At 39.9% G+C, this 14213-nt stretch overlaps 1 protein-coding gene across 1 annotated transcript in view; it reads right to left on the reverse strand.

The window, feature by feature from the left end:
* The window catches only part of LRIG2 (leucine rich repeats and immunoglobulin like domains 2), a 61502-nt gene that overhangs the window by 25836 nt on the left and 21453 nt on the right, over positions 1 to 14213 (reverse strand). Inside the window, exons 3-11 of the mRNA XM_039460961.2 lie at positions 13589 to 13663; positions 13274 to 13408; positions 12578 to 12721; positions 12310 to 12453; positions 11371 to 11514; positions 11023 to 11166; positions 7721 to 7801; positions 5634 to 5705; positions 5429 to 5497 (exon numbers count right to left, since the gene is read on the reverse strand). Coding sequence (XP_039316895.2) covers positions 5429 to 5497; positions 5634 to 5705; positions 7721 to 7801; positions 11023 to 11166; positions 11371 to 11514; positions 12310 to 12453; positions 12578 to 12721; positions 13274 to 13408; positions 13589 to 13663 — 1008 coding nt within the window. The remainder of the gene's footprint in view (positions 1 to 5428; positions 5498 to 5633; positions 5706 to 7720; positions 7802 to 11022; positions 11167 to 11370; positions 11515 to 12309; positions 12454 to 12577; positions 12722 to 13273; positions 13409 to 13588; positions 13664 to 14213) is intronic.

Raw genomic sequence — 14213 nt, forward strand, 5'->3', positions numbered from 1 at the left:
TGGTCTCAAACTCCTGACCTCAAGTAATCCACCTGCCTTGGCCTCCCAAAGTGCTAGGGTTACAGGCATAAGCCACTGCGCCTGGCCTAAATACTTTACTTAAAAAATTTTTTTAAGGTAGGCATTTTCCTTTTTTTTGAGACCGAATCTCACTCTGTCACCCAGGCTGGAGTGCAGTGGCACAATCTTGGCTCACCACAACCTCCTAGGTTCAAGTGATTCTCGTACCTCAGCCTCCTGAGTAGCTGGGACTACAGGCACACACCACCATGCCCGGCCAATTTTTGTATTTTTAGTAGAGATGAGGTTTCTTCATATTGGCCAGGCTAGTCTCAAACTCCTGACTTTGTGATCCACCTGCCCCAGCCTTCCAAAGTGCTGGGATTACAGGTGTGAGCCACCACACCCAGTTGAGCTAGGTATTTTCTTTTGTGAGACAGAGTCTCACACTTTCACCCAGGCTGGAGTGCAGTGACATAATCTTGGCTCACTGCAACCTCCACCTCCTGGGTTCAAGCGAATTCTCCTGACTCAGCCTCCCAAGCAGCTGGGACTACCGGCGCTGCCACTACATCCAGCTAATTTTTGTATTTTTAATAGAGATGGGGTTTCACCACGTTGGCCAGACTGATCTCGAACCCCTGACCTTGTGATCCACCCACCTCGGCCTCCCAAAGTGCTGGGATTACAGGTGTGAGCCACCATGCCCGGCCAATGAGGTATGCATTAATTTTCAATTCCATTTTCTAGAAATGGAAACTGAGATTTTTTTTTTTTTTTTTTTTGTCTTTCCAAAGAAGAAACTAAGATTTTAGAGGCATTCAGTATCATGTCTAAATAAATAGTAGAGTTAGGATATGAGCCCAAGTCTTATGAATCCAGCTTATATTACACCTAAGAAAACATAAATTGGATGAGGTCACTCTTCTTTTCAAAAGATACAAAAATTAACTGGGCACGGTGCTGGGCGCCAGTAATCCCAACTACTCTAGGAGGCTGAGGCAGGAGAACTGCTTAAACTCGGGAGGCTGAGGTTGCAGTGAGCTAAGATCGTGCCACTGCACTCCAGCCTGGGTGACAGAGGGAGACTCTATCTCAAAAAAAAAAAAAAAAAAAAAGACTTTTCTTTTGCCTGATGTGTAATTTATGGAGGCTGAAGAGACAGCTAGGGGCTATTTGGGTATCTCCAAAGCCCATCTGAGTGTAGATAAAATGCTTAGTCTATTTCCAATTATTCTTTTTCCTGTTCAACCTCAAGTCATTACTTCTGGGAGTCCCTGAGTCCCCCTGAGAGATCCCAAGGAAGGGTAGGGGGCCTAAAGTCCAAGTGACTAAGAGTCCAGAGTGGGAAGGAAAAAGTCTAGCGGTGGGTGGACAGATGGATGGAGGATACAAGGATTTGAAGGGAGTCATATCAAAGGGCTCAAGGGAACCAGAGGGAACATTAAAGGTGGTAAGAGGAGGAAAAAGGAGCAGTAGCAATGGGAGGAAAGAGAGCTTACAGGATCCAGTCTGGGGAGATGTTAAGTATCCCAAAGAGGCCAATAAAGGTCCAACGAGGAGGAGATGGACAGAACAAGTGGTAGAGCAATATAGTAAGCAGGGGTTCAAAAAGAGGGGATTCAGATGCCAGAGAAGTTGCTATGAGAGAAGAAGGATCCATTAGAGAACAGAGTAGCCGCACAGAGTTCCAAGGACTTTTAGTCCAGGGAATCAGGAAATAAACCCCACTCCGGAAAGAGAGCCAGGAAGAAGCCTTCAAGCCCAGGAGGCCTTTCAAAAGAAGTCTGGCCTCTACCCCAACTTCAGAGAATATATTCACAATCTTGAGAATCAAAATCTTTCCTTACCAGCTTCAATGGATGTTTGTCCAGAGCAATGGTTCATTAGTCTGACTCACCATTGGATCCCCGATCTATCAGTCAGGAGTGAAGACAAAGGCTTCAAAGGTGCACACCTGGAGTCCTGGGTGAGAGGTCCGGGGGTCCAATGATGAATCTGATCCTATCGGAGTCACAGCACCACAGCTGTTAAATAAAAAATTACTTAGTGATTCTTGTTAAAGCATGGTAAGGTAGACTTTATTCAGGATCATCTCAATAGATACAGGGACCATGGCAATGTGATATTGCAGCTGGGGCGAGAGACTGGGCTCAACTCAGTGAGGGAGAGACAGTAGGGAAACAGCATGGGCAGGTATAGTCAAGGAGCAAGGTGTGTTTGCTTTCATGCCTTTCAGTGGATGTGAAATTACTAAGAAATAACATCCAGAGTAGTGGGGCTCTAGCTAAACCCTAACAGGATTCTTGATGAAGACAGGCCAGGGTGATCAGACCTCACCCAGGGATGATCTACAATGAGGAAGGGTTCTTGCTAAAGTGGTTTTACAGGGTTTGTGCTAAAATTGGATTTTACACAGTTAGGCCTAGGAGGTTTAAGGGCTTGCCTAAAGTTTGGTTACACACAGAATCTTTGTCACAACTCCCAAATTACTAAATGACTCTCTGAAGATTGAAACTACAATATTTGCTTTTCCCTACTATTTAAATTTGATATTAAGCTGAGTTCTCATAACAACAGTTAAAACTTTCTTGCTGGCCCTCAGGTTATCACCGGCAAAAAAAAAAAAAAAAAAAAAAAAGGGTCGGGGGAGACAGACTGATTTATAGTAAGTTACAACTTATAATTAAACTAAGCCTAAGAGAAATAACTCAAAATATCTCAACAGATCAAAAAATCCACTTAAAAATCTGACAGAAAATAACTAATGATGATTTTCATAACATTTTAATTTTTGTTGTTAATATTATTCAACTTCTTCTACTCTGTGCCAAGATCTGTGCTGAGCATTTTCTCAAAACCTTCCAGTTTCCAAGTACATTTAAGAAAGCAAAAATCTGAATTCCTAATCGTTTATAAATATAATCTGCCTCCTAACTCTCTCTTTAAAAAAAAAAAAAAAAAAGGAATATAATTTTATTGTTGGACCTATTAGAACTGTAAATTCCATATGCTTTTCAATAACAAAAAAGGTGCCCAGTGCAGTGGCTCACACCCGTAATCCCAGCACTCTGGGAGGCTAAGGCGGGTGTATCACGTGAGGTCAGGCATTCGAGACCAGCCTGGCCAATGTGGTAAAACCCCGTCTCTACTAAAAATACAAAAATCAGCTGGGCGTCGTGGTGGTAGCCTGTAATCCCAGCTACTGGGGAGGCTGAGACAAGAGAATCGCTTGAACCTGGAAGGCAGTGGTTGCAGTGAGCCAAGATGGCACCACTGCACTCCAGCCCAGGTGACAGAGCGAGATTCAGTCTCAAAAAGGTAAGTTAGAACAAAGCAGTTTGGGATTTAAAAAAAAAATCTCTTGAAATTGTTTTCTCTGGAACAAATAAAGAGAACAACTAATGAGAAATAATATGATTAATATCAAAAAAGTTGTAGCTATTTAATTAGTCTACTCTGTTTAACTCTCTCATCTCATTTTACTTGCCAGTCCTTGCTCCTGGGAAGCTATTCACTCAGTGTTCACATGGTGTGCCATTTCATTAAGGTCGTGGTTCAAATGCTGTATCTTCAGAAGACTTTCCCCTCATTACATTATCTAAAATAGCAATCCCCATCACTCTCCACACCTTTGACCTAGGTTTATTTTTCTTTAGAACGAGTTACCTGATGAGATATTATATATCTACTGGTCTATTATTTATCTTCCTCACTAGTATTGTAATATGCTATGAGTACAGAGACTCTCTTGTTCACCACTGTTTTCGGCATCCAAAAGAGTACCCGACATAGCAGATGATGAATAAATATCTGAGTAAACAAGTTATCTCATTTTATCTTCACATAACCCTGAGGGAGGTGCTATTCCCATTCTGGGAACAGAAACTGAGTCTTAGGCTAAACAATTTGCCACTATCACACAGTTGCAAGGAATGGAGGAAGGATTTGAACCCCAGGCAGTTTGAAAACTCACAAATTTCCAGTGCATATCAAATTTATCCATGGTAATGACCAGTCTTTTAAATTTCCAACCCACTACAGACCAGTGCTTTTATAAATTACAACAAAGTGTCACAGTAATGTCAAATTGTTCTAAAAGTTTCTCAATGCTTATTCAGCATTTCTATCCTTATCTCGTCATCAACCAATTCTGTTCCACAGAGTATCCTTTGAGTAGCTTCCCAGGCAAGGCAAAATAATTTCTATAGTCTAGTGGTTCTTAACCCTAACTGCATATCTGAATCAACAGAGTTTAAAAATATTATCAGGGCGAGCGCGGTGGCTCATGCCTATAAACCCAGCACTTTGGGAGGCTGAGGCAGGCAGATCACCTGAGGTCAGACATTCAAGACCAGCCTGGCCAACAAGGCAAAATCCTGTCTCTACTAAAAAACACAAAAATTAATCGGGCATGGTGGCAGGCACCTGAAATCCCAGCTATTAGGGAGGCTGAGGCAGGAGAATCGCTTGAACCTAGGAGGCAGAGGTTGCAATAAGCCGAGATCACGCTACTGCACTCCAGCCTGGGAGATAGAGCAAGACTCTGTCTCCAAAAAAACAAAAAAAAATAATAATACATACCAATGGCCAGCTAACCCCAATTGCTAAACGAGTAACAGCAATTTTTTTTTTGAGACGGGGTCTCACTCTGTTGCCGGAGTACAATGGTGCGCTTTCAGCTCACCGCAACCTCCGCCTCCCGGTTTGAAGCAATTCTCCCGCCTCAGCCTCCCAAGTAGCTAGGATTATAGGTACACACCACCATGCCCAGCTTATTTTTGTATTTTTAAGTAGAGATGGGGTTTCACCATGTTGGTCAGGCTGGTCTGAAACCCCTGACCGCATGATCTGCCCGCCTCATCCTCCCAAAGTGCTGGGATTACAAGCGTGAGCCGCCGTGCCCGGCTATAACAGCAATTTTTAAAACTCATGAATGAAAAAGGGTATAAAATGATACATACACACACATTTGTCTATTATGACATTTTAGTACTTTGAATAGGTTAGAGACATCTTCTCTGACAATTACACTGTTAAATCACCTCGGAAACTATAAAACAAAATCACCTAATACCTTTACTGTAACCCACACAAGGTGTTAAGAACTGGTAACACGTTTCTGATAATCCAAAAAGGAACAGTAGGGTATACATAAAGCACAGGAGCAGTGCTAAGGTCTCCTAATTATAAGCATTGGTAGAACAGGCAAAACAGCATGTCTTGGTGCCACACAGTCTGAGCTTTTCAATGTTGGGTATTTTAAAATTACCTCCAGCCACTAAAATAACTGAGTATTAATACTTTCTTTTTTCCTGCCTGAACTGTGGTGCTTTTGGACATAACTTGGGTCACTCCCATCACACCTTAAACACAACAAGCAGGAACACTGATCCAACTGGTGATTTTAAAAAGACAAGTTACTTACAGTTCTTTCAAATGAGTCTGAGAAAAAGCATTTTCTTGGATAGACATTATAGCATTATTGTTCAAATCTCTGAAATAAAGAGAAATGAAACATTATTAGTCACCATTCTACAGTCAAGTTACATAAACACTTTACATGATCATGAAAACCGCTGCTAATAGCAAAGATTTTTACAGAGTAAGAAAAATATATGCAAAATACTTACAGATGCTCCAGGGAGTCAAGACCAATGAATGCTTTCTTTGTAATTGACTTAATCTGGTTTCCTTGTAAGATTCTGAAATATAAACAGATCTTTCTAAGAAAACTCTCCACTAAACAAAATTAAATTCATTAAACATTTAGTTATAAAAAGTGAAAATAAGCTTAATGTGCTTTTTTGTATATTTAACAGCTTTACTAGGGTACAAATGATATATAAAAAATTACACATATTTAATGTGTACAATTTAATGAGAACATGCATTTTCTAGAAAGTTATAAAATTTAATTATTTATCAATGCAAAACATAGCATAAAGTCATCTATCAAGATGTTAGAGCTCAACGAGGTACCTATGAACAACCATCCTGACCACTGATAAACTGATAATTTTCAGACGCTAAATTTGATTATATCCCTCATGTCTTCCTTCTTAACAAAAGATTGTCAGAACAAAGAAATTAAGATAAGTGTGACTCTTTGGATAAACTCTTCTCATGGGAGAAGATCTAAAATCTTATGTAAGAGAATTCTCTACTTCTGCTAGATAAATTACTCATAAATCTAATACAATTAAACAAATTACAAATTAAACAGATTACTGGCCAGATGCAGTGACTCACGCCTGTAATACCAGCACTTTGGGAGACCAAGGCAGGCAGATCACAAGGTCAGAAATTTGAAACCAGACTGACCAACATGGTGAAACCCCAACTCTACCAAAAATACAAAAACCAGCCTGGTGTGGTGTCATGCGCCTATAATCCCAGCTACTAAGAAGGCTGAGGCAGGAGAATCTCTTGAACCCAGGACACAGAGGTTGCAGTACTTCCGAGAGTACACCACTACACTCCAGCCTGGGCAACAGAGCAAGACTCCATCTCAAAAACAAAACAAAACAAAACAAAAACATATACTAATAAGAGATTATTCTACTTTCTCAATGCATTCCTATTACTTGAATAGAAATTCTACTTCCATAAATAATTTCTCTTTAAGTGTCCATAGGAATGCTTTTTCAACAAAAAGTTCCCCAACAACAACAAAAAACAAAAAAACAAAAAAAACTAGCTGGGCATGGTGGCCCATGTCTATAATCCCAGCACCTTAGGAGGCCAAAGTGGGAAGGTCACTTGAGCCCAGGCAACACCAGCCTGCACAACATAGTGAGACTCCGTCTCTACAAAAACAAAATTTTTTTTAATTAGTTGGGCATCGTGATATATACACTTTTAGTCCTAGCTACTTAAGAGGCCAAGGCAGAAGATCACTTGAGCCCAGGAAGTGAGGCTGTTGTGAGCTGTGATCACAGCACTCCCGCCTGGGTGACAGAGCGAGACCCTGTCTGAAAAAAAAAAAAAAAAAACCCAGCTGAGCGTGGTGGCTCACTCCTGTAATCCCAGCACTTTGCAAGGACAAGGCAGGCAGATCACGAGGTCAGAGTTCAAGACCAGCCTGTACAACATGGTGAAACCTGGTCTCTACTAAAAATACAAAAATTGCCGGGCGCGGTGGCTCAAGCTTGTAATCCCAGCACTTTGGGAGGCCGAGGCGGGTGGATCACGAGGTCGAGAGATCGAGACCATCCTGGTCAACATGGTGAAACCCCGTCTCTACTAAAAATACAAAAAATTAGCTGGGCATGGTGGCGTGTGCCTGTAATCCCAGCTACTCAGGAGGCTGAGGCAGGAGAATTGCCTGAACCCAGGAGGCGGAGGTTGCGGTGAGCCGACATCGCGCCACTGCACTCCAGCCTGGGTAACAAGAGCGAAACTCCGTCTCAAAAAAAAAAATACAAAAATTAGCTGGGCATAGTGGCACATGCCTGTAATCCTAGCTACTCGGGAAGCTAAGGCAGGAGAATTGCTTGAACCGGGACCTGGGAGGTGGAGGTTGCAGTGAGCCAAGATCTTGCCACTGCACTCCAGCATGGGATGAGGAGTGAGACTCCGTCTCAAAAAAACAAAAAAAAACCCACAAAGCTCCCAGAGTATCAGAAAGCTCAAACTTTCTAGCCATATCAAATAAACACAATTCAATGATGTTTACAGCTGGTTCTTGAAAATATACCTTTGTAGACACAATACATACAATTTAGTGAGACTTGTGAGTCCAGCAAAAGCTTCGCTAGCATCTTCTATGGCCCATGAAATTTCATTGTTTCTTAAGTCTCTACAGAAATGTCAGAGAAAGACAGCTTATGTTAGTCAACACAACCATCGAAACATTGAGTAGCATCCTGGCATGGTGATGTCAAGGTGTACATGCTAATTCTGATCCTTACTTTAACAGTTATTTATGATGAAGGCTCAACTCTGCTTCTCTGCTTCTTAAGGAGTATCTGTAATAAACATCTAAGAACTGATTCTTTTTTTTTTTTTTTGAGAGTTTCGCTATTGTAACACAGGCTGGAGTACAATGGCGCAATCTTGGCTCACTGCAATCTCTGCCTCAAGGGTTCAAGCAATTCTCCTGCCTCAATCTCCTGGGATTACAGGCAGATGCCACAATGCCCAGTTAATTTTTGTATTTTTAGCAGAGACAGGGTTTCACCATGTTGGTCAGGCTGGTTTCGAACTCCCGACCTCAGGTGATCCGCCTGCCTCGGCCTCCCAAAGTGCTGGGATTACAGGCATGAGCCACCATACCTGGCCAAGAACTGATTCTTATAAGCTAAGAACTAAGCTGGCATTGATAAAGCAACCTGCTAAAAGTACTACTCTTCCAAGCTAACAGCCCCTCATTATGTTAGCATACTAAAAATTACAGGGTGCAGTGGCTCATGCCTGTGGTCCTGGCACTTTGGAAGGCAGAGGCAGGAGGATCACAAGGTCGGGAATTCGAAACCCCTTGTCTACTAAAAATACAAAAAATTAGCCAGGCATGGTGGCGCACACCTGTGATCCCAGCTGCTCTAGAGCAGGCGTCCCCAGACTGCGGCCCACGGGCCGCATGCGGCCCCCTGAGGCCATTTATCCAGCCCCCTGCCGCACTTCAGGAAGGGGCACCTCTTTCATTGGTGGTCAGTGAGAGGAGCACAGTATGTGGCGGCCCTCCAACGGTCTGAGGGACAGTGAACTGGCCCCCTGTGTAAAAAGTTTGGGGACGCCTGAGAGGGTGAGGCAGGAGAACTGCTTGCACCCAGGAAGCGGAGGTTGCAGTGAGCAGTGATCACACCATTGCACTCCTGCCTGGTGACAGAGCAAGACTCCATCTCAAAAAAAAAAAAAAAAAAAATTATAGACAGGGTCCTGAGAAGAGCAGGAGGCTTTCAAAATGCAGGATATATGTCTCATAAATCTGATTTCAGACTAATGGGATTTCTGGGTGACCCAAACCTTCCCCTGGGACCTTAAATTTACAATGGCTGACAAAGAGTACTATCAATACAGAGCTTCACTCTCGAGAGCAATTAAAGATGCCCCATGGGAAGCAAAAATGATATACTCATGTGTTAGAGTGTCATCAGATTTTCTCTAAAAGGAAAAGTATGGATCTTCTAAAATTCACTGTTTCATTCTCAGAGGATATGTAATTGTTCCACATCATGTTGCGATAGAATAATTATTTCCATAGAATTAAAAATATTTAATCACTGTTGCTTCCTTAAGTCATCTCATAATAAAATAAAGCACAAAGCTTTCTACTTTATAAGGCACATGTAGAGTTGTGTGATCAGCAGTAAAGAGGAGATCCCTCTTTTCAATTAGCTATCTTTAAGCAAAAAGCTAATAAAGCTCATTTTATTCTATTAAGGAATAAATAATGAAAGAACCAATGGCTCAACTCTTCATGACTTTCCCCCTCCTCCACAGCACAGCATAAACAGAAAACATTCAACAAATTAAGAACTATATCTATCCTGGCAAAAGGTTAAAGCCAGAATTTCCCAGATTTGATCCTAACTCTGCCTTAACAATCTCTGTGGCATTACACAACCATTTACTTCTGCTTTTTACTTTCCTAAACTTTAATTCTAAAAGTAAAAATCAGTGGTATATTCAAATAACCTGTTTGCCATCCCTTCAACTGCCAAAAGGCTGCAGCTGCATCTAAGTTTCTGCGTTTGCATTGATCTAGTTTCACTTCTGATAACATAAGAAAAAATACAATTGCTTTCCATTTTTCAAGGCCAAATCTAAAGGAAGTTTAAAAAAAAAATCAAATACACACTTGTGCATGTATGTAACCTTCACAAAATTATCAAGCTTTCCCTCTCATTGATGGTTGGTCTCCAAGTTGGGAACCTGCCTCTTCTCTGAATCATTTCAACTTGAAACCTAATGAACACCAAGTCCCCTATTCAGGAAACTTAAGAATCTACAAATTCTACCTATTTTGTTTTATTCTGCTCTGTGTTTGAGATTACTATATTTCATTAAAATACCTCTTCATTTAATAAAATATTCCAAAATTAGATATATATGTATATAAAGTTCATAAAAACACATTCTTATATTCTGTAAATTGAGTAACTTACAGAACCACAGAAATTTACAGTTGAAATTGCCTTTAGCAACCATCTAATCCTATATCCTTCCTTCACTGTATGAAAGAGAAAAAAAAGGCCGGGTGTAGTGGCTCACGCCTGTAATCCAAACACTTTGGAAGCCCAGGCGGGTGGATCACCTGAGGTTGGGAGTTCAAGACCAGCCTGACCAACATGGTGAAACCCCGTTCATTATTTAAAAAAAGAAAAAAAAAAAAAAAGAAAGAAAGAAAGAGAAAAAAAATGATGTCCAGGAAAAGCTAACTGATTTTGTTTCTCTGATGGTGTGATAAAATGGACATGAGCTTTAGCATCAAACAGACCTGGGTTCTGATTCAGGCCCAACATTTATAAGCTATGTGACTTTGAGCAAATCATTTAAATTTCTCTGAACCTCAGCATCCTAATATGGAAAAAAGCAGTATTATCCTACTATTTGAAAGCACCTACCACATATCAAATAATAGTTTCTTTTGTCCAAAGTCAGGTAGCAAACCAGTAAGAGTGAACTGGTCTCCTACCACAGCAGTTCCCACTACACATGCTGCATCCTTCTGAATGAGAACTAGTTCTGGTGTATTGTCAAGGTCAAAGGAACAAGAAAATGACTGCATTCCTGACACTAGCAACTGTGTTTTATTCCATAGCAACTAAAGACACACTTTGGGGTTTAGGGGATTCACTCAGAATTAAACTATGAACTGAATTGCCTACTACAGGCTTGGGATTTTTATGAGGATGGAGACACATAAGACTTTCTTGCTCTGAGGCAGAGAACAGAAGAACCACAAAATATTAGCATACATAATCTGCAGACTGATCAGTTGTTTTAATTAATTTGCTTTATTGTGCTGAAAAAAAAAAATCAGTAGCGATAACCAAAAAAGAGAATGGATATACTTACAATGTCTGAAGATTGGAAAGAAACCTAAATACACCATCAGCAATATGAGTGACTCTGTTGTCTCCTAAATTCAATCTCTCCAATAAGCTCAGACCCACAAAGGCAGATTCATCCAGGTGGGTCAGCTGGTTATAGGACAAATCGCTGAAAACAGGAAATATGGAAAGTTAGGAATTCACTGTATTTTGGTTCAAATGAAAATTCTTATTATATCTACGTGGTAAATTTAGAGCTTTCTACAAATTTCTAGACAAGAGGGATGTTACATCTCATTACTGGCCATGGGAATGATTTATTCCAATCTGCTCTAGTCTCACAGCCTCGACTGAAATGCTATCCAACACTTACAGTTCAGATAGTCTTTGGCAGAACTCCCATGCATCAGGGCTGATTCTTTCAATAGCATTCTGGCTCACATAAAGCTGCTGCAACATTCGCAAGCCATACAACCACCCCTTGTTCACTCGTGTAAGGTTATTGTGTTCCAGTTCTCTGCAGAATTAAAGAGAAGAAAATACATTCCAAAACAAGGCAGTTCGATAATTATAGTTTTAAATCTTAAGTTTTTCCCAGAGAAGCATATATCTTTGTTTAACCCAACTGAGCTGACCAATTCTATTCAATAAAAATGTGTAACTTACTTAAGATTTAGTGCTAAAAGGTAGTAAGATTGTCTAAAACATCAGCTGTACAAAACCAGCAGGCCAAGTGCTATAGTATACCTGTTTGGATAAATTCCGTAATTTTCATTAGCAAAAACATTAAGAGAATATAAACTTTTTAGATGAGAAGTTTGTAAGAATTATTTCAAAAATTATCAGTTAGCTAGCAAAACTTTAAAGGTTTTGTGCATACTTATTTCACATCAGTCAGCAGGAAAAGAATGAACTTATCTCTTTATAATCAGAACAACTGTCCTAGCTATTTGGCATTGAAAAGCTCAGACAGGCAAAGGCGTGGTGGCTCATGCCTATAATTCCAGCACTTTGGAAGGTCAGGAGTTCAAGACCAGCCTGACCAACATGAGGAAACCCCGTCTCTACTAAAAATACAAAAATTAACTGGTCGTACTGGCGTATGCCTGTAATCCCAGCTACTCATGAGGCTGAGGTGGGAGAATCGCTTGAACCCAGGTGGCGTAGGTTGCAGTGAGCAAAGATTGCACCACTGCACTCTAGCCTGGGTAATGGAGATAGACTGTCATAAAAAAAAAAAAGAAAGAAAAGAAAAGAAAAAGTCTCAGACAGACTTCTTTCCTAATAATCACTTCTAGTCTCAAGTACTTACAGTTCTTCCATGTTATTCAAGCCAAAAAATGCTCCATCCTTAAGTTTGCTAATTCCATTTCGCTGCATTTTCAAAGATCTTAAGGAGTCAAGCCCTTGGAATGTAAGACCTTCCACAATTTTAATTCTGTTTCTTTTAAGTTCCCTTTAACAAAAACAGTTTTATAGTCAGGAGATTGGTTTGCTGAAATGCTCTAACAGTAATTAAAAAGAAAAAGACCCTGTAAGAAAAAACTATCTTCTTATAATCCATCTATTTCGTTACTCACAAGAATTGGAGGTGAGGCAGCTTGAAGATCTTCGGTGGAATCATGCTAATTCGATTACGATTTAACTTTACCACTAATAAGGAACTCGATAAATTATCAAAGCAACCAGCCTCCAAGGTGGTTATCCTGTTATTACTTAAATTCCTAAAATAACAGCAAAAGAAAAAATTTAGTAAAATAAAAAACTCTACCACCAGAAAGCTGCCAAATATCTACGTCTGAGCCCCCAGCTTTATCACTTAATGACTATCCACAACTTCATAAATCATTGAACTGCTTTGTTTCTTCATCTACAAAATTAGAAGGCTACTTCATTTAAGTTGTTACAAAACAGCCTGTATGAATATGCTTTGTAAACTGGAAAACACTGGCATAAATGCTAATTATCATCATTATATATGGTAAGCCATTGTTTAACAAATCTCTATTTACCTTTTAGGAAACTTGGTTTAAAAAAAAACAAAACTGAATCTCAAAAATTACCCTGGACATCTGCCAATATTTTCTGACAATAGTGCAATTCTTTCTTTTGGGGGTTTGTGGGATGACTGGGCAAAGACGATACATCAACCCTAGGTTGTTTCACATATGCATATCAAAAGCAAAATAATTAACCAAATATTTTTTAAAAGATAGGTACTGACGAATAAAAAACATGTGCTTTAAAGTAAATCTAATTTAATCTATGTTACTTACAAGTATTTAAGCTGCATGCGAGGAAATGAAGATGTCTTGATTTCTGATATTATATTTGAGCTGAGGTCTAAACTCTCCAGGGCAGGATAAAACTGAAGCGCCTGTGCATTTATTTCTGGGATTATATTATGGATTCTATAAAACAAAGATTATATTGAAGCTGCTGCCACTAATCCACCCCAGGCCATAAGAATGTTAAATAATTAGAATCAACAATATATGTACTTTAAAAAAAGACTGTTTGCAAAAAAAAAAAAAAAAAGACTGTTTGCTATTCATATTTTAAGTAAAAGATTTGAAAACTTCTTAACTTACAATGAAAGTAGAGTAATATTAGATGTTGGTTCTCCAAAATATGGGATTTCTGTTAGTTCATTGTAATTCATTTTCCTAGGCAAGAGGAAAAACAGATTTAAATGTTTAGTGAGGGAAATATTACCTCTTGAATTCTACCTTCTGGCTAATACATACTCTTTAGAATAGGTGCCAAATCTTATGATTCAGAATGAGTTAGACTAAAATAAAAATGGCTGGGTACACTGGTTCATGCCTGTAATCCCAGCAATTTGTGAGGCCGAGGCGGGCAGATCTCCTGAGGTCAGGAGTTTGAGACCAGCCTGACCAACATGGAGAAACCCCATCTCTCTAAAACTAGGAAATTAGCTGGGCGTGGTGAAACCAGAAACCAGAAACCTCCCAGCTACTTGGGAGGCTGAGGCAGGATAATCGCTTGAACCTAGGAGGCGGAGGTTGCAGTGAGCTGAGATCACGCCATTGCATTCCAGCCTGGGTTACAAGCGCAAAACTCCCTCTCAAAAATAAATAAAATAAAAATGTATTTTTTGAGAAATTAGAGGTTTTAATGAGAAATGTATTTTCTTTTCTTTTCTTTTTTTGTTTTGGAGACAGAGTTTCATTCTTTTTGCCCAGGCTGGAGTGC

The sequence above is a fragment of the Saimiri boliviensis genome, chromosome 11 (genome assembly GCF_048565385.1).
Source record: "Saimiri boliviensis isolate mSaiBol1 chromosome 11, mSaiBol1.pri, whole genome shotgun sequence".
NCBI lineage: Eukaryota > Metazoa > Chordata > Mammalia > Primates > Cebidae > Saimiri > Saimiri boliviensis.